At 43.3% G+C, this 27,425-nt stretch overlaps 1 protein-coding gene across 1 annotated transcript in view; it reads left to right on the top strand.

Annotated features, from left to right (window-relative positions):
- The first annotated feature begins 3,482 nt into the window (after positions 1–3,482).
- The window catches only part of LOC118395490 (vascular endothelial growth factor C-like), a 52,652-nt gene continuing 28,709 nt past the window's right edge, over positions 3,483–27,425 (top strand). Inside the window, exon 1 of the mRNA XM_035789307.2 lies at positions 3,483–4,093. Within this exon, the coding sequence (XP_035645200.1) occupies positions 3,965–4,093 (129 nt within the window). The 5' untranslated portion in view covers positions 3,483–3,964. The remainder of the gene's footprint in view (positions 4,094–27,425) is intronic.

Raw genomic sequence — 27,425 nt, forward strand, 5'->3', positions numbered from 1 at the left:
AGAAAATCAAGATGGACAATTAACAATGTCAACAAAGGGTTTTAAATGGGTAATGGCGGACAAATCTACACACTGAGAGTTCCACATCTACATGCATTGACTTGTCGAAGTGGTAAATATGACGCTCAACACACTAAAAGAGTGGTTCACAGCAGGTTGTCTAAGTAACGAGTGGAAAGAGTAGCAGCCTACATTGTCAGAAGCAGGCAATTATTGTCAAACTAGACGACAAAACCAGACGGAGCGAGAACATTGTTGGAGAGGACGGATTTGACTTCAAATAATTCAAACCCCTTTCAGATTTAAATTGAGTTTGCTGCTCAGTTTAATCCATGTTGACATCTTTTTGTGTTGCTGTTCAGATATTCTGACAGGAAGTTGATCCGGTGCCACCTCTTTAAATGACACTGAGCTTAGAGGTCCGCCGTTATAGGTCAGTGAGAATGTCCCAGCTCTCCGTTCCTTCAAGCCTTCTAGACATTTAACCTCTGAACTCTGCGACAGCGATGGGCGCTACGATGGCCACTGCCATGGTTGACGTGGTGGATGTGATTGGCTATTTCAAAGAAAATAAACACACAGGCCCAAAACAGAAAGGAGATGCCCAAAACAATGTAATAAAGAGGCCTCCAGTTTATCAAAGTACGTCAAGCAATAAGGAAGTCACAAAAACACGATAAGTGCTAATGACTTCCTTTAGGTGACAGCTTAAAACAGACTTCTGGTACCTTTAGTATGCAGAAAGATTACAGAGGGACAAATACTTTGACTTTGTGAGTCCTACAGACAACCGCGAATCGGTAGGAACATACGCATGTATCTGACACCAACGTCTTCTACCTGAGGCTGTCCTAATATGGACACCGTATTTATGGCCTTTACTGATCAGGCATAAGAACAGTAGAGCTGCATGGTTGCCTGGTAACGTGTATTAACGTACACAGCAGCAGTGCTACCATTCAACCAAACAGTGATTGTGAAATAGTCTGGCATTGGATATGTCTGCGAATAGACTCCATATTGACAGCTATCCCAAAGGGGAAATCAACATGTGAAACACTATTTGCAAATACATGCGGGTTTACTTTACATTACGTCCTACCAATTCTTGGTACACACGAAAACCAAAGCAAGATCCTATATCAGATTAACAATTAGTGGCTGAGTCTTTCATCTACAATCTTTCAGCTTGTGGTAGTAACACAATTGATGTTACCCGTGACCTGAGTCACTCCCAGCAATACCAGCAACCTCTGTAGTCATGGGCCATTCATAACAGGACTTAGGGTTTAGGACTCAAGGCGCAATGGTTCAGTCTACAGGGTTTGGGGAGAAAATCTGTTTATCCACCTCAGCATGGTTCAGCTGTTGGTGGATATGGCACATAGATATACTCCTCATCCTAGTGTGGGGAATGTAGCATATCTACCAGCATCCTGAGGTGTCAGTTGGCCATTGCCAACTGATTCAATGTCTGAGGTCTATTATACAGTAATGACTCAATTTCTACATTAGATGAAACTTCACCCAACGTCTAGCAACCCAAAGGTTGCGTGTTCGAATATCATCATGGACAACTTTAGCATTTTAGCTCATGTTTAATAATGAAATTACCTACCAAAAGGAAAGAAAAACAAACTGTAAATATGTAATACTTTGTAGCTACTTTGCAACTACTTAGCATGTTAGGTAACCCTTCCCTTGGCACTGACCTTAACCTTTTAACTTAACCCTAACCTAACCCTAAACTTAAGCATTTTAGCAACTTTGCAACAACTTAACATGTTAGCTAGCTCTTCCCCTAACCCCAACTTTAACCCCTAACCCTAACCCCTAGCATAGCTAACGTTAGCGTTAGCCACCTAGCTAACATCAACCACAACAAATCAAACGTTTAGCAAATCCTTATCCTTGGTGATCACACACCAAAACAGCAACATAAAACACAGTGAACATGAAAACACAGCAGCACCTAAACAGACGCCACCGGAACAAGTGTGATTAACTTGTACTATATAGGTTGACATCCCATAAATCTTATAATAAATATATCATCCTCAATTGATGTAGATGCAACAAACTTTAACTAAGCGGCTAGCATTATACAATACAGTTTAACAGTGTGTGTTTAACGAATCCATGAGATTCTCTAGCTAAGTGAAGAGGGGCCACTTACAAGACTGTAAAGGAGGTTGGAAATGCTTCAGTGTGGCATCTCAAAGTATTATAAGAGCCCTCAATGAATTTGAGTAGAGAGACCCTGCAGAGCAGAGCACTCCAAACTGCGCTGATCTCTCTCTCTCAATTCAATTCAATTCAAGGGCTTTATTGGCATGGGAAACATGTGTTAACATTGCCAAAGCAAGTGAGGTAGACAACATACAAAGTGAATATATAAAGTGAAAAACAACAAAAATTAACAGTAAACATTACACATACAACAGTTTCAAAACAGTAAAGACATTACAAATGTCATATTATATATATATATATATATATATATATATATATATATATATATATATATATATATATATATATATATATATACATATATATATATATATATATATATATATATATATATATATATATATATACACAATGTACAAACAATTAAAGGACACAAGATAAAATAAATAAGCATAAATATGGGTTGTATTTACAATGGTGTTTGTTCTTCACTGGTTGCCCTTTTCTCGTGGCAACAGGTCACAAATCTTGCTGCTGTGATGGCACACTGTGGAATTTCACCCAGTAGGTATGGGAGTTTTTCAAAATTGGATATGTTTTCGAATTCTTTGTGGATCTGTGTGATCTGGGGGAAATATGTCTCTCTAATATGGTCATACATTGGGCAGGAGGTTAGGAAGTGCAGCTCAGTTTCCACCTCATTTCTCCCTCTCTCTGTCTATTCAATTGCAATTCAAGTGGCTTTATTGGCATGGTAAACATATGTTTACATTGCCAAAGCAAGTGAAATTTCTAAACAAAAGTGGAGAAAAAAAACAATAAAAAGTGAACAGTGAATATTACACACACAAGTTCTCTCTCTCACGCTGATATGACGCTGTACTCATGTTGGGCAGCGTTTCTGTAAATGATTTCGTTCTAAATTCCCACACCGAACCCACACAAATCTGGTTAAATGAAGTATAAAGCTTCAGTGCCCCGTGGCGTGGATTACATAAATAACTCGTAAATATATTATATACTTAATATGTCAGGCTTGAGATTATAAAACCCCACTTGCATTATGAAATTGATTGTTATGGGTTAAATAAAATCTGTAAATCATTAGTAGCGGCCACAGAATGCACCTTGCAAAAGTTTGTAATGATGGCAATACAGGGAAATGAATCGTATCCTTGGGGTTTGATAATTGGTAAAAGTGTTGACTCATGGCGATTTTTAGCATAGTTCTGCTATATAAATATGCAGTACAGTCAGTGTACAACCATTGAAATACAGCAAGGACATTTCACTCTGCATGTTGAGTCCACAAGGGATTCGTCTCCAAGAGAAGGTGCGCGTGTCCCAACTCATGTTTCTAGTAGTAAATTGCAGCTATTCGGTGGAGAAACAGACTGAGCTGCTGGAAAGAAAAAACGCATGCAGGGGGAGGAGGAAAATCTAGTGACACCGTGAAATTGCATTAAACATGCCATTCTCTGCTCCGAGGACGTTCATGCTCCCAAAACTCTCATCTGCTCGCTGGATGGATGCCGCCGCCGACACAGAAGTTTGACGCAGAAAGCTCTCCAGCAGCTTTCGTTTCGCGGAGAAAATAACGGCCTTATTTACCTGTCTCCATCATTTCTATGACAGTGGTCTCACGAACATTCGGATATCTGATGCGCTATTAATGTTCTTTTGAGGAAAAAGAACTCGAGAAAGAGCGCTTGACCAAAAGAGGTCAATAAATAAGGAGTACGTTTTTTTGCTCCGGATTAAGACTTCTAAAATGCACTTATTTGGAATAGCTGTTCTCCTTGCCAATTCAGCGACTCTCTACGCAAATCTAGCCAGTGAATCGAGTCATGAATTCAGTCATGACTATTATGATTATGATCAGGATCAAGGGGATGCACCGGTACGTATTTGGATACAAGTGTTCTATTTAACGCATGCTATTTACATTACTTTATGCATTACTATTATACATTACTATTATGCATGGTAAATTATTCAATTGATATTCAAACACACTTCAACATTATATTGGGGAATGTGGGAAGGAGTGGAGGGTATGCAAGTCATAATATTTGACATAATAAGTCAAGCCATAATGCAAGTCATAATATTTGACATAATAAGTCAAGCCATAATGCAAGTCATAATATTTGACATAATAAGTCAAGCCATAATGCAAGTCATAATATTTGACATAATAAGTCAAGCCATAATGCAAGTCATAATATTTGACATAATAAGTCAAGCCATAATGCAAGTCATAATATTTGACATAATAAGTCAAGCCATAATGCAAGTCATAATATTTGACATAATAAGACAAGCCATAATGAAAGTCATAATATTTGACATAATAAGACAAGCCATAATGAAAGTCATAATATTTGACATAATAAGTCAAGCCATAATGAAAGTCATAATATTTGACATAATAAGACAAGCCATAATGAAAGTCATAATATTTGACATAATAAGACAAGCCATAATGAAAGTCATAATATTTGACATAATAAGACAAGCCATAATGCAAGTCATAATAAGTTGGTGATGATGTAAGTTACTGAACATTCACTACCGTACAGCATGAAGTGAACATAGACATCACTGAAACAAGGGGGCACATCAACAGGAGGTCTGAACTTTTAATGGAGAAATGGAGAAAAGGCTCCAAATACATGGCATTAGATTTACTAAGCATATACCTTTTCAATTAATGAAATCATAGACAGGATAATATTTATCTCCAGTATGTTCCCTCTCACAGCTGGGGGAGTCGGCTATCATGGATGAGAGGGAGCGAGAGAGCAGTGAGAATTCCTCACAGTGAAAGGATGAAAAAGAGATTAAAGAAAAGCACTTTCAAATTAGCAGAAGAAAGGGGGGTGGAGGCAGGTGTCACTGTGTGTGTGTGTGTGTGTGCCTCAGTGTTTGTGTGTGTGTGTGTGTGCCTCAGTGTTTGTGTGTGTGTGCCTCCGCGTGTGCCTCAGTGTGTGTGTGTGTCTCAGTGTGTGTGCCTCAGTGTGTGTGTGTGTCTGTGTGTGTGTGTGTGTGTGTGCCTCAGTAAGTGTGTGTGTTCCTCAGTGTGTGCCTCCGTGTGTGTCTGTGACTCAGTGTGTGTGTGTGTGTGTGTGTGTGTGTGTGTGTGTGTGTGTGTGTGTGTGTGTGTGTGTGTGTGTGTGTGTGTGTGTGCCTTGGCGTGTGTTCCTCAGTGTGTGTGTGTGTGCCTTGGCGTGTGTTCCTCAGTGTGTGTGTGTGTGCCTTGGTGTGTGTCCCTCAGTGTGTGTATGTGTGTGTGTTCCTCAGTGTGTGTGTGTATGTGTGTGCCTTGGTGTGTGTCCCTCAGTGTGTGTATTCCTCAGTGTGTGTGTGTGTGTTCCTCAGTGTGTGTATGTGTGTGTGTTCCTCAGTGTGTGTGTGTATGTGTGTGTCCCTCAGTGTGTGTATTCCTCAGTGTGTGTGTGTGTGTTCCTCAGTAGCAGTAGGAGATAAGGAGACAGGGATAATCTTAAACACATGGCTATTTGATCGTATAATATGACACTTAATTGGAGGGATTAACACTGCTACTAGTTGACTTTTAGTGTCTCAAATTAGCCTGTAGCTGTAGATGATGCACTGAAAACACAGGTTCTCATTCTTAAACTCTCTTCTCCTTTCTCTCTCTGTGTGTGTGTCCCTCAGTGTGTGTATGTGTGTGTGTTCCTCAGTGTGTGTGTGTGTTCCTCAGTAGCAGTAGGAGATAAGGAGACAGGGATAATCTTAAACACGTGGCTATTTGATCCTATAATATGACACTTAGTTGGAGGGATTAACACTGCTACCAGTTGACTTTTAGTGTCTCAAATGTGTGTGTACATGATGCACTGAAAACACAGGTTCTCATTCTTAAACTCTCTTCTCCTTTCCCTCTTTTTTAATTATTTTTTAATTTGTATTTTTATTTATTTTCAACCTTTATTTAACTAGGCAAGTCAGTTAAGAAGAAATTCTTAATTTCAATGACGGCCTAGGAACAGTGGGTTAACTGCCTGTGCAGGGGCAGAACGACAGATTTGTACCTTGTCAGCTTGGGGGTTTGAACTTGTCCAACGCTCTAACCACTAGGCTACCCTGCCGCTCTCTCTGTGTGTGTGTGTATTCAGTAATGATCTTGTTATGTACTCCCATTGGCTCATGAAGGTTATTTACAGTATGACCTGAAAAAACAAGATTTCCTGTCTGGATAGTTTCACTTCCAGTACCTACCTCTGATAACAAGTAGTATCATAATGGCTTATGAAATTCACTGTGTAAATAAAGGACCTCATATGCCATACATTTAGAAAATCTAATGAAAACATTAAACACCTCCCATAGGGACTGGTGTGATTGGTCTGAGTGTGTGTGTGTGTGTGTGTGTTGGTGTGTGTGTTGGTGTGTTGGTGTGTTGGTGTGTGTGTTGGTGTGTTGGTGTGTGTGTGTGTGTGTGTGTGTGTGTGTGTGTGTGTGTGTGTGTGTGTGTGTGTGTGTGTGTGTGTGTGTGTGTGTGTGTGTGTGTGTGTGTATGTAATCACAGTTATGTTAACCCCCTGGAGTCGTTATTAAATTAAAAGTAATTAAAATAAATGTTATCGGAATTCAAGGACAACATGTTCAACCTTACTTTTTTAAAAATGCAAGTGGGAGGTATTTATCCTACGATGACTATGGTTAGGATACAGCGGTGAATATTTGTCCAATAACTACACTGGAACCCAGACCATGTGTGATTTTATAGTAAGAAACACATCCTGTGCAGTTTCAGTGTGTCTACCTCTTCAGTACTGTAACTACACTTTAACTCACCTACAACTAGAGGTCATTTGGATGCATCAATCAGTGTTGGGTTCACACACACACACACACACACACACACACACACACACACACACACACACACACACACACACACACACACACACACACACACACACACACACACACACACACACACACACACACACACGTCGAAGTGAGACATCCACTTCGAAAGAGTACTGAGGATGAATGGCTGTTCTAATGGGGCTGGAGAGTAGAACAGGGCTGGGTTGAGAAGGGGTACGCCCATGGGGGGTGAATAGGAGTAGGGTAGGTGCTGTTAGGGATAAGAGGGGCGGCTGTAATTTGTGGTCACCTTGAGGTTTGGATCAGACCTCAACCCAACCGTAGCGTAGACCTTTGTGCATGCCGGTGGGTCTGTCTCAATAGTCTGGTCTGGATAATTGGTCTGGAGCTATTTCATGTTGAAACGTTGATTGCTTTGTGACTGTTTGCTTTATCACACACACACACACACACACACACACACACACACACACACACACACACACACACACACACACACACACACACACACACACACACACACACACACACACACACACACACACACACACACACACACACCTCTGTAAGGGGGGCTCTTGGTAGTGTAAGTACATGAGGCCTGGGTGTTTGTGTTACAGTTGGTGAAGAATGCAGGGTGAAAACCTCCTGAGGCGATGAAGCGTACGGACCTGGAGTGTCAGAGAGTGGCTGTGGGATAGGGTCCATTACCTACTGCTCCCTAAGACAATGGACCCGACCTGGACTTAGCATTTAGCCTAGCTTCCCACTGTGTTGTTAAGGGGAATCCCTCTGGGCATTGTAAGATAGGGCCCCTGTATAGAGACATCCCCTAGCTCCTAGCCCAACATTTACCCCCTAGGCCAGTACCCCCTGTATAGAGACATCCCCTAGCTCCTAGCCCAACATTTACCCCCTAGGCCAGTACCCCCTGTAGAGACAACCCCTAACCCAACCGTTACCCCATAGGCCAATACCCCCTGTGTAGAGACAACCCCTAACCCAACCGTTACCCCATAGGCCAATACCCCCTGTGTAGAGACAACCCCTAACCCAACCTTTACCCCCTAGAGCATTTCATGTAGATGTGGCAGAAGGGGCTATACGTGCAATCAATATGGTTGTAGCTCCACCTCCTCTTCTAGTAGGGTAGATGTGATTTTCACCATATTTCTTACACCTATAATATGGCATGTAGCAGACACTGTTATCCGAAGCAACTTGTTTGCATACATTTCATGTTTGGGTGGTCCGGGGTGTCGAACCCACTACCCTGGCGTCACAAACACCATGCTCTACCAACTGAACTACAAAAGACCACTAGCCAGTCCTCCCAGATACACTCAAGAGACTAGGTAGGGAGTGGGAGTTAAAGGCTGTTTCCTGTCTTCTCCATGACAGTCAGTATACTATGTGAAGAGACTAGGTAGGGAGTAGGGGTTAAAGGCTGTTTCCTGTCTTCTCCATGACAGTCAGTATACTATGTGAAGAGACTAGGTAGGGAGTAGGGGTTAAAGGCTGTTTCCTGTCTTCTCCATGACAGTCAGTATACTATGTGAAGAGACTAGGTAGGGAGTAGGGGTTAAAGGCTGTTTCCTGTCTTCTCCATGACAGTCAGTATACTATGTGAAGAGACTAGGTAGGGAGTAGGGGTTAAAGGCTGTTTCCTGTCTTCTCCATGACAGTCGGTGTAGTGTGTGAAGTAATCCGCTGTTCTCGTAAGCCCAACAGTTAGAACCCAGGTGGAAGAGATTACCTCACAGCTGCTTTCCTCAGCTCGACGTTATCTCTGTTATACAACCCACCTGTCCCAACTCCTGGTCTTACGACTGGATATCACTTTCAGCACTTTATCCGTTTTCACCAAGAAAGAACCCCGGGTCAGAGTATCAAATAGGAGCTAGATGAGTCGGTGACATACGGTTGTAGGGTTCGTATGTGGCTTAGGCAAAGGGAGAGAGGGTCAAAGTTCAGCCGTCCTTTGAATTAGGACACTGTTGCAATTGAAGTCAGTATTACAAGAGAGCTGTCACTTTTATGGACAAACTAGCCATTTCAATGTGGTTATGAATTGTCTACAATGGCAAGTATTTGAGTGGCTGCCAAAATGAAGAGGGAAAAACCATGTCAAAGGTTCAGTGGCGTATATAGGAGTCCCAAGCACTGGAATACAATAAGAGGACAAACATATAAACACATACAGTATATACAAGGCATTTTTCTTTAGAGGATGTTGATGTTGCTTTAACAATTGAGTTAATGCTTAGACGCCTTAATGTATACATGCCTGTACCCACCCAGGAGTACAATTCTCTCTCTCTCTCTCTCTCTCTCTCTCTCTCTCTCTCTCTCTCTCTCTCTCTCTCTCTCTCTCTCTCTCTCTCTCTCTCTCTCTCTCTCTCTCTCTCTCTCTCTCTCTCTCTCTCTCTCTCTCTCTCTCTCTCTCTCTCTCTCTCTCTCTCTCTCTGCCTCTCTCTCTGCCTCTCTCTCTGCCTCTCTCTCTGCCTCATTCAGTCTGTGCTACTAAAGCGCCACTAACGACCCCCTCGTAAACCCAGGCCGTATGGTGAACCTTATGAACAACAAGCAGTCAATGATCCTCAGTTGAATCCTCAGTGTGTCCATATGTCTGTGACAGTAGCACAGCGGGAAGCCTTTGACTACCAGTACTGTATGCATGTCTGCTACTGAACCCTCCAGCTCCCTCACACAGCAGCCAGCAGGTGGTAGCTCATAACAAAACTAGAGCTGACATACCGTAAGCTAGGATCAACATCACTGTCAGATGAATAGCTGTGTGCGAACTCTGTCTGGTTAATGTACATCTGAGAACAGAGAGAAGAATGTATTCCCATGGTCCTTCAGGACAACTAATGGTGCCTCTCTGACACTCTCTTGCCCTCGCCTCACCAACTTCCTGGAAACAGTGCAGTCAAGAAGAGGCCAAATGAGTTCACGATCCTCAGAAGAAGTTCTGGACGTTTTCAAAACACATTTATCTGCAGTGGAGACCCTTTAGTTCAGCTCACGTGAGCTGGAAATGAACGGTAGCCGCAGTGCCAGGTGCTTAGGGTGTAGTGTGACCAAACAATGCTTAATTCCCATTGTTAAGATGATGCAACAAGTATTTCATGATTTAATGAAGGCTGAACGCATTTTCCCCTGAAGTGCCCCCTAAAAATATGGTGCCTAATTGGTGCAACAAAAAAAAACAGCAAATTGCTTTGTGTTTGCTGTTTGATGTTAGCACCAGCTAGCAGTAATGTTATGCAAGTCTCACTTCTTCCTAACATCGAACATCTGCCTTCGTGGGGTTACTGACAGGGGCTGTCACTGCATACAGGTGTAATCCTATCAGGGCAAACAGTGATTCACTAATCTTCCTCTTCCCCCACGTTTCCTGTACCATGTTTGACAAAGACCAGAACATCCCATAATAATGGAGGTACTGAACCGCCAAGGACCGTTCCATTCTTTTCACAATCTATTTGGATGAACGCTTCAACTAATAAACGCAAAATCTCTCACAACACAAAAACAACAAACCGAGAGTGTCAGTATAAATACAGACATTTTAGCACGGTATCACCTACCACAATACTACACCGCCTGTCACTACAACAAAGCTTCAGCGTTTATTTGTCACGTGCACAGGAGACAGCCGGTGGTAAACGGTACACTGAAATGGAAACTTGCGAGCTACTTCACAGCAAATCAATATCAGGGTGAGGGAAAATAATGTTCAGGAAATAATACAAGTCAGAATGAAACAGTGAGAAAACACACGAGAAATACAGAGAAAGTAACACAGCAATAGAAGCTATACTTGCCCAGTTAAAAAGGTCAAATAAATATTAAACATATACATACTGAATGTACAAAACATTAAGAACACCTTCCTAATATTGAGTTGCATGGACTCTACAAGGTGTCTAAAGCGTTCTGTAGGGATGCTGGCCCATGTTGACTCCAATGCTTCCCACAGTTGTGTCAAGTTGGCTGGATGTCCTTTGGGTGGTGGACCATTCTTGATACACACAGGAAACAGTTGAGAGGGGAAAAAACTGCAGCGTTGCAGATCTTAACACAAACCGGTGCGTCTGGCACCTACTACCATACCCTTTTCAAAGGCACTTAAATCTTTTGTCTTGCCCATTCATCCTCTGAATGGCACACATACACAATCTATGTCTCAATTGTCTCAAGAGAAAGTACAAATCCTTCTTTAGCAGGTCTCCTCCCCTACATCTACACTGATTGAATTGGATTTAACAAGTGACATCAAATAGGGATTCACCTTGTCAGTCTATCTCATGGAAACAGCAGGTGTTCTTCATGTTTTATACATTCAGTGAATTGAGCCTGTAGCTTAAAAAAAGACCCCTTTTGATGGGGATTTCTGTATTATGTTACCTAGATTGATGTAGGGGTGTGTCAATAGACTCTTAATGATTAATTAGATATGGCAAAATAGGAAATGTATTATAGTAAATGAAGCAAACACAGATTTTTACACTAATTCCAAATATTTATCATGAGCTGAACCATTTAGAGATAATTTAAAACATTTTCCTAAGCACAATTGAACCAGGCGCTGTAGACTGGAGCGTCCGTAGAGTCAGTGCAGCAGGCTCAACGCTTGACGTTCCTAGTATACCTAACATCTTCAGACTGAAGAGTAAAGAGTTGGATTAGACTCACAAAGGACATACAAAACTCCCAACTCCTATTTTGTGCAGTGGGGAGATTGAATGGGGGTCAGTGAGGTTAGAATGCATCGTGAACAGGCTCAGTTCAGGCTACTTGTTGGTAGCAGACATTGTATAAAGCGGTGCTCCTGAGCTCTTCAGGTGTTAACATTTAACCTGTTTCTCATTGTTATGCTGACCCTGGCTCTCTATAACAGGTATTTTCTGACTAGGAAAATGAAAGCAGATTAAAGAGAACGTGAAAGGTGCCCAGTTTGTTTTTCTGTGGTGATTAGATAATCAGATCCAACTCTCTGTAGTCAGAAATGTGTGCTAGACATGGTCATGGTCCTTGATTTCAAGCAATTTTGCTATGATAACATCTTAGTGTTTGAGAATATCTTCTGGAACGAGATATTACATATTATGCAGCATTTCAAAGCTGGACAAAATGGGACCAATTTCATATGGGAGACGAATTCTAACAGAATCACAACAGCTAAGATGAGAGACAACGCTAGTGTACAGAGACAACGCTAGTGTACAGAGACCACGCTAGTGTACAGAGACCGCGCTAGTCTACAGAGACCGCGCTAGTCTACAGAGACCGCGATAGTCTACAGAGACCGCGATAGTCTACAGAGACCGCGATAGTCTACAGAGACCGCGATAGTCTACAGAGACCGCGATAGTCTACAGAGACCGCGCTAGTCTACAGAGACCGCGCTAGTCTACAGAGACCGCGCTAGTCTACAGAGACCGCGCTAGTCTACAGAGACCGCGCTAGTCTACAGAGACCGCGATAGTCTACAGAGACCGCGATAGTCTACAGAGACCGCGCTAGTCTACAGAGACTGCGCTAGTCTACAGAGACCGCGCTAGTCTACAGAGACCGCGCTAGTCTACAGAGACTGCACTAGTCTACAGAGACTGCGATAGCCTACAGAGACCGCGATAGTCTACAGAGACCACGCTGGTCTACAGAGACCGCGCAAGTCTACAGAGACCACGCTAGTCTACAGAGACTGCACTAGTCTACAGAGACCACGCTAGTCTACAGAGACTGCGCTAGTCTACAGAGACCACGCAAGTCTACAGAGACCACACTAGTCTACAGAGACTGCACAACTCTACAGAGACCACACTAGTAAGATGTAGCCGGAGAAGAAGGCAAACGTTTTATGTGCCCCCAACCGATTGTGTTTTTTGTTAATTTATCTGCATTGTTTGTAACTTATTTTTGTACTATTTTTGTACATAATGTACATAATGCTGCCACTACCGTCTCTTATGACCGAAAATAGCTTCTAGACATAAGGACTGCGATTACTCACCACGGACTAGCAGAATCCTTTTTCTCTTTCACTACTCTGACGGAGGATATACGGCTCCCTCGGGAACAGGCCCCGACCCCAGTGATCTGCGTGAAGAAGAGGCGGAGAAAGAGAGGCCGGAGGTCGGGCTTGCCTTCTGATGAGTCGGAGGCAATCAAATAAACCCCCACTCCCGTCAGTTCTGCTTGCAAACATGCAATCTTTGGACAATAAAACGGATGAGTTATTGGGAAGATTAAACTACCAACGGGACATTACAAACTGTAACATTTTGTGCTTCACGGAGTCATGGCTGAACGACGACAATATCAACATATATTTGGCTGGTTATATATGATGCACCAGCAAGATAGAACAGCGGTGTCTGGTAAGACAAGGGGCGGCGGGCTATGTATTTTTGTAAACAACAGCTGGTGCACAATATCTAAGGAAGTCTTGAGCTATTGCTAGCCTGAGGTAGAGTATCTCACGATAAGCTGCAGACCACATTACCTACCGAGAGAGTTTTCATCTATATTCCTTGTAGCTGTTTACTTAACACCACAGTCTTAGGCGGGCACTAAGATAGCATTGAATGAGTTGTATTTCGCCATAAGCAAACAAGAAAACGCTCACCCAGAGGCGGCGCTCCTAGTAGCCGGGCACTTTAATGCAGGGAAACTTAAATCAGTTTTACCAAATTTATATTAGCATGTTAAATGTGCAACCAGAGGGAAAAGAACTCTGGACCACCTATACTCCACACACAGAGACACATACAATGCTCTCCCTCGCCCTCCATTCGGAAATCTGACCATAATTCCATACTCCTGATTCCTGCTTACAAGCAAAAATGAAAGAAGGAAGCACCAGTGACTAGATCAATAAAAATGTGGTCAGATGAAGCAGTTGATAAGCTGCAGGACTGTTTTGTTAGCACAGACTGGAATATTTTCCGGGATTCCTCCAATGGCATTGAGGAGTACACCACATCTGTCATTGGCTTCATCAATAAGTGCATCAATGATGTAGTCCCCACAGTGACCGTACATACATACCCCAACTAGAAGCCATGGATTACAGGCAACACCCGCACTGAGCTAAAGGCTAGAGCTGCTGCTTTCTAGGAGCAGGACTCTAACCCGGAAGCTAATAATAAATACCTCTATGCCCTCTGATGAACCATCAAACAGGCAAAGCGTCAATACAGGACTAAGATCGAGTCGTACTACACCGGCTCTGACGCTCATCGGATGTGGCAGGGCCTGCAAACCATTACAGACTACAAAGGGAAGCCCAGCCGAGAGCTGCCCAGTGACACGAGCCTACTGGACGAGCTAAACTACTTTTATGCTCGCTTCAAGGCAAATAACACTGGAACATGCATGAGAGCACCAGCTGTTCTGGAAGACCGTGTGATCACTCTCTCTGCAGCCGATGTGAGTAAGACCTTTAGACAGGTCAACATTCACAAGGCCACAGTGCCAGATGGATTACCAAGACGTGTACTGCGAGGATGCGCTGACCAACTAGCAAGTGTCTTCACTGACATTTTCAACTTCTCCCTGTCTGAGTCTGTAATACAAACATGTTTCAAGCAGACCACCATAGTGCCTGTGCCCAAGAACCTGCCTAAATGAATACCGACCCGTAGCACTCACATCTGTAGCCATGAAGTGTTTTGAAAGGCTGGTCATGGCTCACATCAACACCATCATCCTAGAAACAATAGACCCACTCTAATGTGCATACCGAACCAACAGATCCACAGATGATGCAGTCTCTATTGCACGCCACACTGCCCTTTCCCACCTAGACAAAAGGAACACATATGTGAGAATGCTATTCATTGACTACAGCTCAGCGTTCAACACCATAGTCCCCTCAAAGCTCATCAATAAGCTAAGGACCCTGGGACTAAACACCTCCCTCTGGAACTGGATCCTGGACTTCCTGACGGGCCGCCCCCAGGTGGTAAGGGTAGGTAACAACACATCCGCCACACTGATCCTCAACACAGGGGCCCCTCAGGGGTGCGTGCTCAGCCTCCTCCTGTATTCCCTGTTACATGGCTTGGCACATCTCCAACACCATCATTACATTTGCCGATGACACAGCAGTGGTAGGCCTGATCACCGACAACAACGAGACAGCCTATAGGGAGGAGTTCAGAGACCTGGCCGTGTGGTGCCAGGACAACAACCTCTCCCTCAACGTGATCAAGACAAAGATGATTGTGGACTCCAGGAAAAAGAGGACCGAGCACGTCAACCATTCTAATCGATGGGGCTGCAGTGGAGCAGGTTGAGAGCTTCAAGTTCCTTGGTGTCCACATCACCAACAAACTAACATGGTCCAAGCACACCAAGACAGTGATGAAGCGGGCACGACAAAACTTATTCCCCCTCAAGAGACTAAAATGATTTGGCATGGGTCCTCAGATCCTCAAAAGGTTCTACAGCTGCACCATCGAAAACATCCTGACTGGTTGCATTACTGCCTGGAATGGCAACTGCTCAGCCTCCGACCGCAAGGCACTACAGAGGGTAGTGCAAACGGCCCAGTACATCATTGGGGCCATGCTTCCTGCCATCCAGGACCTCTATACCAGGCGGTGTCAGAGGACGGCCCTAAATATTGTCAAAGACTCCAGCCACCCTAGTCATAGACTGTTCTCCCTGCTACCACATGGCAAGTGGTACCGGAGCACCAGGTCTAGATCCAAGAGGCTTCGAAACAGCTTCTACCCCCAAGCCATAAGACTGCTGAACATCTAGTCAAATGGCTACCTAGACTATTCCCATTGCCAACCCCTCCCCCCGTCCCCATCCCCCACAACACTGCCACTCTCTGTTGTCATCTATGTATTGTCATTTAATTAACTCTACCTACATGTACATACTACCTCAACTATCCGGTGCCCCCACACATTGACTCTGTACCGGCAACCCCCTGTATATATTGTTATTTTTTACTGCTGCTCTTTAATTACTTGTTACTTTTATCTCTTATTCTTATCTGTATTTTTTTAAACTGCACTGTTGGTTAAGGGATCGTAAGCATTTCACTGTAAGGTCTTCACATGTATTCTGCGCATGTGAATAATACAAATTTGATTTGATTAGTCGATGGAGACCACAATGGTCCCGGAAAACATCAATAGCAGGTGACGAGATCTGCCTTTCATAACTGCACCAGTTTTCAGCCCGTCTCGTTTTCTTCTCTTCCCTGTTCAGCCTGTTCGGTTCACATATGGAAGTACATCTAATCCCCTACATGTGTTTTACCACTTCTCAAACAGTAGCGTGGAAGAGCATCCATCAGCTGAAGTTTAATTAGAAAAGAGAGAGCCTATAGAGGGAAGGAGAATGAGATGTGGAGGAGATGTGGACTTTAACCTCCCAGCCTCTCCTCCTAAACTTTGGCCTCTCTGCGTTGACTTTGTGCACGCGCCTTTAAATGCAGCCCTACTGAACCGAGGTGATTGGCGGTTTTATTCATACCGCCAACATAAGGACTTGCCATTTGGAAGTGCACAAAGGTGGTAGAGGTGCAGAGAGAGGAGAAATCCCTCATTCATTCTTAGCCTGGTTTCCGTTAAGCTCTGCCGGCTTAAAGAAAGGGTTCATTTCAAATGTCCTGGACCTCAAACAGAGGAACGGCGCAGTCAGAGGGAAAAGATTTACTGGTCGACTGGAGAAGACCCAGGGTCATATTAGATAGTATCTCTTTATTGTGGCACTATTACTTTCGAAATGGAATTCAACCAATAATTTCTCTGTCTACTGCCTTATAACCTAAGCCTGTCATGGTACATGTTACATACGAAGTACTCCATAGTGATAAATTCAGTGGGTACACCAATTTGATTGACTTTCGTTACAAGTTTCACAATCAACTGTTCTGTTTGACTAATCTCTACTGTTCTGTTTGTCATACCCCTCAGAAAGCAAAGGGTCCTCACAAGCTTCCCTGTTTGTCATGGGTACATGTTTAGGGGCCCCAGTAACTCTGAATGCACTGACACCGTGACTAAACAAGAGGGCTAGATAGGTGGTCTCCTCATCAGGAGTAGCAGGGTGTGCATATAGACTATCTGTAAACTGGTTTGGAGACAACAGGTTAGCTTAGAAGTCTTTGATTAATTGAGAACTCACTCAGGCAAGACGTTTGTCAAGAAGAGGAGTGTGAGCTGCATGCCTGGTCTGAAGTTACGACAGTGACACACCCGTACTCACAAATGAGCGCACACACATAAACGCAAGCACACACACACACACACACACACATACACGGCTCTGCGCTCCTAAGTCAGCTTACACCACGACTGCCAGCGTGCAACCACAGCACTCCAAGCGCTAAAACAACAAGTTGTGACGTAATGCCCTCGCGGCCAATACCGCTAAAAGCGATGAGCTCTGGGGAGCGGGCTCCCTCTGTACTGTATCAGCTTAGCGCTTCCAACTGCTCTGTGAAAACAATTACAATTAGACATCTGTGAGTGTAGTTCAAATTTTCACACAATTCTCTCTTGACAATACACAAAATTCAAGTTATTCAAGTGTATCTCAAGGATTTGCACATAAGGACCTGCCCTTTCAAGAGAAACCAACAGGTTAACTCTCAGACTCCAACGAGGACAATTAGCATAGAACAGCATGTAAGATACACGTTTTCTCCTGTCCTATACTTTGAGGTTTTCCCTCGCCCTTCAACCTAGTGCAGTATTTGAAAATTGAGATTAAGTTGGAAAGACTCAGCATGCATTGGTAGACCAGTGTTGGGATCATGGCTTGAATGAATCTAGCTTTTGTCAAATGTACATCAAAAGTAGTTTTTTGTGCATTTCAGCTAACCCAGTGCAGGCTAGCTAACCCAGTGGAGGCTAGCTAACCCAGTGGAGGCTAGCTAACCCATTGCAGGCTAGCTAACCCATTGCAGGCTAGCTAACCCAGTGCAGGCTAGCTAACCCAGTGGAGGCTGGAGGCTGATATGTGGGGATTTAAAGTCGGCCAGGCAGAACACCCTGGAAGGGGAGCTCAGAAGGTGGGCTATGCTACATCAGGCTCTAGTTCCTGGTGGTCCTATAGAGCCAGATAAATAGGCTGAGCTGATTGCTTTATTGCTCCGCAGAAACCCTAAAGCAAGCAGCCATTCACAGATAAACATGTCTAATCCCACTAAAAACACATCCCTCATGTCTGTCAGATATCTGCGAAACGAATCTGCAAATCTGTCAAAGAGGAAGGGTGACAAAATGGATGCCAGTTGAGGATTACAAGATCAGTGTTCAAAATCCCTTTTCCTCCAAGTTCTTCTGCAAAGCTGATTGTATCTGGGCAATTACTCAATAATAGTTTATTGGGGTTTTCAAGGCTAATCCTATACTATGTACTTTAACACTGACTATGATATTTGATTTGCTCAGACTTTGCACAGTGCCAGTTTTACATCTAATGACTATAGCAGCTCTAGCGCTAGGAATGGCAAAGCCATTCCCCCAAGGAAGAAGGCATGTGGGTGAGAGAGTGTGGAAGAAGGAGGGTGGAATGATGCTGGCCTTGGGATGAGCTGTAGCGTGATGTACATGAGGAATTGTTGGAGTCCTCCTACCTACCGGGAGACATTTCAATCACGCCAGGTCTGCATCCCAAATGGCACCCTATCTATCACCAAGTGATGACAGGATTCCCATAAGGCTCTGGTCAAAAGTAGTGCACTAAAAAGGGAGTAGGTGCCATTTGAGATGCAGCCCAGGAAATGATTAGTGATGAATAGCATTATTCAAATGAAACCTGCGGTCTGTCTGGGTTCAGGTCTGCTGAGCGGTCCCTACATGATGATTTGTATCTCAGTTCATTTCGGGTCCATATCAGTAGAATAGGACAGATATCCCTGATATTGGCTAACCCTGCACACCAGATGGATGGAGGCATGGCGGTGCATGGGGCCCTCTCTTCCCCTTCAAACTCCTTCCATCTATATTGTGGTGGGAATCTGCTCAGCCATCCAGAGCTGGTGTTTGTGCTGTGTAGCTAGGTCAGTGGAGTCTGGTGTTTGTCCTGTCTTACTATAGCTAGGTCAGTGGAGTCTGGTGTGTGTCCTATCTTACTGTAACTAGGTCAGTGTAGTCTGGTGTTTGTCCTGTCTTACTATAGCTAGGTCAGTGAAGTCTGGTGTTTGTCCAGACTTACTGTAGCTAGGTCAGTGTAGTCTGGTGTTTGTCCAGACTTACTGTAGCTAGGTCAGTGTAGTCTGGTGTTTGTCCTGTCTTACTATAGCTAGGTCAGTGGAGTCTGGTGTTTGTCCTGTCTTACTATAGCTAAGTCAGTGGAGTCTGGTGTTTGTCCTGTCTTACTATAGCTAGGTCAGTGGAGTCTGGTGTTTGTCCTGTCTTACTATAGCTAGGTCAGTGGAGTCTGGTGTTTGTCCTGTCTTACTATAGCTAGGTCAGTGGAGTCTGGTGTTTGTCCTGTCTTACTATAGCTAGGTCAGTGGAGTCTGGTGTTTGTCCTGTCTTACTGTAGCAAGGTCAGTGGAGTCTGGTGTTTGTCCTGTCTTACAATAGCTAGGTCAATGGAGTCTGGTGTTTGTCCTGTCTTACTATAGCTAGGTCAGTGGAGTCTGGTGTTTGTCCTGTCTTACTATAGCTAGGTCAGTGGAGTCTGGTGTTTGTCCTGTCTTATTATAGCAAGGTCAGTGGAGTCTGGTGTTTGTCCTGTCTTACTATAGCAAGGTCAGTGGAGTCTGGTGTTTGTCCTGTCTTACTATCGCTAGGTCAGTGGAGTCTGGTGTTTGTCCTGTCTTACTGTAGCTAGGTCAGTGGAGTCTGGTGTTTGTCCTGTCTTACTACAGCAAGGTCAGTGGAGTCTGGTGTTTGTTCTGTCTTACTATAGCTAGGTCAGTGGAGTCTGGTGTTTGCCCTCTCTAAACCTGTCCTGTCTTACTGTAGCTAGGTCAGCTCCCCCAGTGCAGTGCTCTCTAAACCTGTCCTGTCTTACTGTAGGTTGGTCAGCTTCCCCAGTGCAGTGCTCTCTAATCCTGTCCTGTCTTACTGTAGCTATGTCCGGAGTGGTATACAGTTGAAGTCGGAAGTTTACATACAAGTTAGCCAAATACATTTAAACTCCCGTTTTTTCACAATTCCTGACATTTAATCCAAGTACAAATGCCCTGTCTTAGGTTATTTAGGATCACTACTTTATTTTAAGAATGTGAAACGTCAGAATAATAGTAGAAAGAATGATTTATTTCAGCTTTTATTTCTTTCATCACATTCCCAGTGGGTTAGAAGTTTACGAACACTCAATTAGTATTTGGTAGCATTGCCTTTACATTTTTTAACTTGGATCAAACGTTTTGGGTAGCCTACCACAAGCTTCTCACAATAAGTTGGGTGAATTTTGGCCCATTCCTCCTGACAGAGCTGATGTAACTGACTCAGGTTTGTAGGCCTCCTTGATCGCACGCTTTTTTTCAGTTCTGCCCAGACATTTTCTATAGGATTGAGGTCAGGGCTTTGTGATGGCCATTCCAATACCTTGACTTTGTTGTCCTTAATCCATTTTGCCACAACTTTCGAAGTATGCTTGGGGCCATTGTCCATTTGGAAGACCCATTTGCGACCAAGCTTTAACTTCCTGACTCTTGAGATGTTTCTTCAATATATCCACATATTTTTTCCCCCTCATAATGCCATCTATTTTGTGAAGTGCACGAGTCCCTCCTGCAGCAAAGCACCCCCACAAAATGATGCTGCCACCCCCGTGCTTCATGGTTGGGATGGCGTTCTTCGGCCTGCAAGCCTCCTCCTTTTTCCACCAAACACAACGATGGTCATTATGGCCAGCTCTATTTTTGTTTCATCAGACCAGAGGACATTTCTCCAAAAAGTACGATCTTTGTCCCCATGTGCAGTTGCAAACCGTAGTACAGCTTTTTCTATGGTGGTTTTGGTGCAGTGGCTTCTTCCTTGCTGAGCGGGCTTTCAATTTATGTCAATAAGGGACTCGTTTTACTGCGAATACAGATACTTTTGAACCTGTTTCCTCCAGCATCTTCACAAGGTCCTTTGCTGTTGTTCTGGGATAGATTGCACTTTTCACACCAAAGTACGTTCATCTCTAGGAGACAGATCGCATCTTCTTCCTGAGTGTTTTTTTTTTGCTGCTTGGTCCCATGGTGTTTATACTTGCATACTATTGTTTGTACAGGTGAACGTGGTACCTTCAGGCGTTTGGAAACTGCTCCCGAGGATGAACCAGACTTGTGGAGGTCTACAATTGTTTTTCTGAGGTTAATTTATTTGTATTTTCTCATGATGTCAAGCAATGAGGCACTGAGTTTGAAGGTAGGCCTTGAAATACATCCACAGGTACACCTCCAGTGGACTCAAATTATGTCAATTAGCCTATCAGAAGCTTCTCACGCCATGACATATTTTTTCTGGAATTTTCCAAGCTGTTTAAAGGCACAGTCAACTTAGTGTATGTAAACTTCTGACCCACTGGAATTGTGATACAGTTAATTATAAATAAAATAATCTGTCTGTAAACAATTGTTGGAAAAATGACTTGTGTTATGCACAAAGTAGATGTCCTAACCGACTTGCCAAGACAATAGTTTGTTAACAAGAAATTTGTGGAGTCGTTGAAAAACAAGTTTTAATGACTCCAACCTAAGTGTATGTAAACTTCCAACTTCAACTGTATATGTAGATATATGAATATGGTTCTGGCTAGGTCCGTTTCCTCAGTACAGTGTTCTCTAAGCCTGTCCTGTCCTACACTAGCTAGGCCTGTTCTAGGTCCATTACAACCTGTTCTTTGTCTCTAAGCCTGTCCTGTCCTACACTAGCAAGGCCTGTTCTAGGTCCATTACAACCTGTTCTTGGTCTCTAAGCCTGTCCTGTCCTACACTAGCTAGGCCTGTTCTAGGTCCATTACAACCTGTTCTTGGTCTCTAAGCCTGTCCTGTCCTACACTAGCGAGGCCTGTTCTAGGTCCATTACAACCTGTTCTTTGTCTCTATGCCTGGTCCTGAGGGTCTAATAAATATGGATCAAAGTAATGGCTGTAACAGATGCTACACGTGTAATTCCTGTGTTTGTGCAGGTAGCTAGTAGTGGGATCAGGCTATGAAGAAAAATACCATATCCTGCTTTAGCAGCCTTCTGTTTCACCTTGCCTTTGGCTACATGCCATTCCATAATCTCTTATCCCCATTTAGCAGTAATGGTTCCTCCTCATGTACAGACCGTGGATGATATGCAGACATCAGAGATATTATGGTTCGTCATGGATCTGTTTTGGTTTGAATATTTAGTGGTTTCACATCTGGGGCTATAACATAATGTCGTCAGATCAAACTACAGATGACTGAATGTTGGATCTGACTTGACCCAAAGAGGATATGCCTTAGTTTTAAAGGATCTGTTTCGTGAGTTCTGTCCTGATGTACAACAGCGAATACAATTCTTTGTTTGGTTTCAAATAAAAATACTTTTATTTGGGAAGTCGGAGACTATTCCGTTTTAAATTGTTGGATGGAGTTAACAGAGTAAGTTACTATCACAAGTTAAGGACAGGAATAGTTTGAGGTTTTCCTGTCACTCCGTTGACATCAAATACATCATTGTAAATAAGTATTTGTTCTTAACTGACTTGCCTAGCTAAATTTAGGTTAAATTTAAACAATTACAGAATAATTTGTTGAGTAACTATCAGACCTATTACTTATTGGCCACTGCTATAGCATTTTGTCCAAACCAAGATGCTTGTTTGTTCTTAAGGGAACCATTTTCAATCGGTTATTTTACTTTCAATATGACTCAATATCATTAGATATTCAGGCGGTTTGGACATATTAGGAAATCTTTAATTCACTATTTTTGCAATATCGATGAGTCACTGTCTGACTTTGGCAGTATTTTGACTGTTTTTATTGATTATGACATCACTTTTGGGAATGGAAAAATCTTGTCAGGCGGTTTGCTCACTAAATGTCACTCTAATGCTGAACATGACATCAGGCTCCGTCTTTAGGCAGTGTAAAACAGATACAAATGGACCATACAGTATCATATACTCCCCATGGCAATACATTCATGGTAATATATTTGAAGAGGTAGATTCTAGTTGATTCCTGGCAACACAGATTAAATCCCTGGCCCTGCAGGTGAAGGGAAGAGAGGAATTCCAGGCTCAGATTGAGATGATCGTTTTGGGCTGCTGGATCCTGGATTTTAGAGGGGAGGGGGAACGGGGGCTTGCCTGGTACCCATAAACCTGCTCTGCTCTGCTTAGTCAGAGGAAGCACACACACTGCTCCTTCACCGTCCAGCCCAGGCTCAGGCTGTGGTTTATACCTGTCATCATAGGAAATACCTAGAGCCGTACTGTACAGTATAGGATGTAGCAGCCTTCCACTAACTCAGTACTGAGGCCATCACTTCGGCCACAGGTTTCTCCTGTTCGTTACAGAAAGTAACTCCCACGCATATGATTCCATCTTGACATTGTTTAATTGTCCATTTTCCCTGACTAGGGGAATCTCACAGCCCTGGTTGTAATCTATGCAACCAGGGACTGGAGTTTTTCCTGGTCAGATCACATGGTCAGGGAAAACTCCTGGCCCTAGCCACTCCCTCCTGATGGTGTCAATTGAACAATTGAAAGTCAGTTAAATTTGCAATACTGTTAAGAGGTCATTCAAGTGCAAAGACAACAGCTTTTATGTTTGCTTGGTAATTGGAACCACACATGCTGATGATTAAACCACACTGGCATGTTATTACTGTCATAGTGGTCAGGAGGATTTCCTGTGCCTGCTTGTGGTGTGGCAATACTGTTCCATGACCATCCCTCAGTCATACATTCACCTTCCTGTGCCCGTGGCAGTGCATTCCACTAACAGCAGAGATACGTCCAAAATGGGACCCTATTCCCTATGTAGTGCACTACTTTACTGCACTATGAAGGGTATACTGTGCCATTTTGGATGAAGACCAGGACTGACAAAAAAATGAACTTTGGCTGAGGTTTTATGTGTTACATTTTGAACATTCTTGTATCCGGACTGTATGTCTGTCCGCGCGGTCATTCATATCCTGTGATTTCAAACTTTCACCGCATGAACCCTAGTCAAAAGTAGTTAATGTAAGTGTCATCAGTGGGATTGCTTGGCAGAGTTCTAAACTGCATGGAACAAATGAAGGTGGTGTGTTTTGTGGTGGACATGATTCATTTTAAGCATTTTACTGCAGTGGGCTAAATCAAGGTCACACAGTGTTTCTTGGTAGTCTTAAACAAATCTACTTTGAAACAAAGTATACACCTCACACACATTGGTTATGGGCTTAAAAAACGAAGACACCTGTACCATGTTAGATATAGAGTTGAAATGTATTACATTTTGAGTTTGCATCCGAATAATATACTTTATATACATCAAAATAGACTGAAATATAACACAACTGTTTGACATAGAAACAACGGAATTATTGGCGTGATTTAAAAACAAAAGTGTATTAATTATGAAAAATAATAATAACAGTCCACCCATGAGGCCACTAGGTCATTTGACTGCAGGAAAGGACGACCTAACGAATGTTCTGCCTTTCTACTCTACTATACTGTCAAGTGTCTACTGCCTGGTGGATGCATTCCACTGTGGATCCTTACTCTGTGTTTTCATTTTGGTCTTCTCTACTCTGTGCTCCCAAGTCAGAAGTAAAACAACAATAGGTTATATTTCTAGTTAAGCGGAATGTTTAGTTGGAGATACGTTTGTTCATTGTTTGCCTTTGTCTTATTTAAAATTGATTTAAGACGTCAGATGCCTCTTTCCCTAGCGAAATAACGTGAGGGTGGACCAAGGTGTGAATAAGCTCACACACACACACACACACACACACACACACACACACACACACACACACACACACACACACACACACACACACACACACACACACACACACACACACACACACACACACACACACACACACACACACACACACACACACACACACACACACACACACACACACACACACACACACACACACACAATCTATTGTTTCTGGTAGGAAACAGACCATTGCGTGTTCTCTACAACCATTGACAACTAACACATGAAAGGAGTCTAATACAATAGTCTTGTTCAGGCTTTCTCTGGTGTTTCCTGAATAAATCAAGGGGAAAATGGCCGCTTCCTACAAGGAATTTAATTCTACCTCTTCAACTGATACTTTGATGAGGAGGCAGTGCTCGGGAGAGAGATGTTGCATGTCTAGAGGACCAGAGTTGAGCACCACCCGCTGTACAGGCGGTACACTATAGATTCCAATATATGAACGACTCTAAGGTTCCACTTTCACCTGATAGAAAGGTCAAGCTCTTTCTCTCTTTGTTTCTGGATAATGTCAATTACAGAGGAGCTGAGGTCGTATTGTCAGTTAACTGTTGGCGATACAGGAGTAAAAGATGGAACTGCTGTTCCATCCCGTTATCTGCTCTGCCTTGTTTATTAAGTCATGACATCTGATATCAAATCCAAGGCTTGAACCGGTGTCCTTGGAGAGTATCAGAGTCCAACAAGCATTCACTGGACTGAATAATTACAACCAGTATGTTTACAATCTGTCAATGGTCTGCGAACTGCGAAGCACGTCCCCTTTCAGTTCAACCCTCTTCCTTATCGTTTGGGTGAAATGTTTGCAAACAGCGCAAGGCTCATCTTCGAAGACAAGATGAACTAGACAAATCAACATATTATTAAGTAACCTTCTCTGGAAACAACTCAACTAGGGAAAACATAATGGTTCATGTCTTTGTTGAATTTGCCTCTCCTGTCGACGTGTTTTAAAACACTCAACATCCCACAAGCTTTAAGGCAAACATATGTCATGTGTATTTATAATTTATCATGTTCTCCAAGCCAAGCATTTAAGAGACGTGTTCTCTGTAAATTAGAGTCAAGAACCTTACATATCCATGGTTGTCAGCACAGAATAACATGTAATGTCTATTTAATAATCCCAGCTCGGTCTTGGATAATAAACTATGATGAATTACCCAGATAGAGTCTGTCCGAAATTTTAAAAAACATTTATCCTCCCCTTTTTTTCTTACTTTCGCTTTTTGACACCTTGAAGGGAGACGAATGAGAGGGAGGGAGCTTTTCTCTTTCTTTCTCTCTCTTTTTCGGTTATCATCGGGGGTGATCAGTCATGACTCATGAGGGTCACTGGGCATGTTTCCTGGAATGTTCCAGGCAGCAGTATCACTTTTCATCGGCGACTCCTGTACACTCTGTTAGACAGTGCTCATGTTTTCACACTTTGCAAACTCGTATCCCCCAAGGAGTGGCTGGGTGGAGGGAGGGTTACGTGAGAGGGGGAGGCACGGCTGCACGATGAAACGTTCTCACTGCGGACGCTGCTTCAGCTCAAGATCTCAACTCCCGGGCCGCGTTTAACACCCTGCTCGGCTTACTGAGTAAGCAGCCTGTCAATTGTTTGGCCGGTGAGGGACGGCCGGGTGCTGAAGGTGTCCTAGACGATTCGGATACAGATGTCTTCCAGGGGTTGGTTGTACTGTTGAAGGAGAACAGGTCAATAGCTATAGTAGTGCCTCCCTACCCGTTCAGACAGTATTGGCCTGCCTTTCCCCTGTGTAGACACCCCGAAGGCGTAACCAATACGTGTTGGTGTATTTTAATCATGTCTTAGCCCGTACGTTAAAGGATCTTTTCATCGTTCACTCCGCACCTATTTGCGGATATCATTTCTATTTATTTTTCATTTCAATACTGGTCTGTGGTTTGATACAACTAATAAAGGCGGCGCAATACAAAAGGGATTCTCAGCATTGAATGAGAATTATGTTTTGGAATGAATAGTAAAACTAACACAGTTAGTCGATTGAACTGATTCATGGCAGGTCATGGCAGATCAACAAGTACAGGAGCCTACTAAGGCCTGGTTTGCAGTCCGTGACTGAATGAGTGGCTGATTGTTCAAAGAGCTTACATACGGTGTGGCAGGTAGCCTAGCGGTTAAGAGCATTGGGCCAGTAACTGAAACGTTGCTGGTTCGAATCCCCGAGCCAATTAGGTGAAACATCTGTCAATGTGCTCTTGAGCAAGGTACTTAACCCGCACTGCTCCAGTAAGTCACTCTGGATAAGACTGTATGTAAAATGCATATCACCTGATTCCACTGCATCTTTGTTGGCCGTCAGGACAGGAAATGCTTTACCAATGCAATTGAAATGGTTTAATCCAAAAGACCAGCACACAGCAGAACCCAAACTATATCAACCAACGAAAAGGCTCAATATGGCTAAACAAGCATTTATTGCAC

This window comes from Oncorhynchus keta, chromosome 16, assembly GCF_023373465.1.
Source record: "Oncorhynchus keta strain PuntledgeMale-10-30-2019 chromosome 16, Oket_V2, whole genome shotgun sequence".
NCBI classification, from domain to species: domain Eukaryota; kingdom Metazoa; phylum Chordata; class Actinopteri; order Salmoniformes; family Salmonidae; genus Oncorhynchus; species Oncorhynchus keta.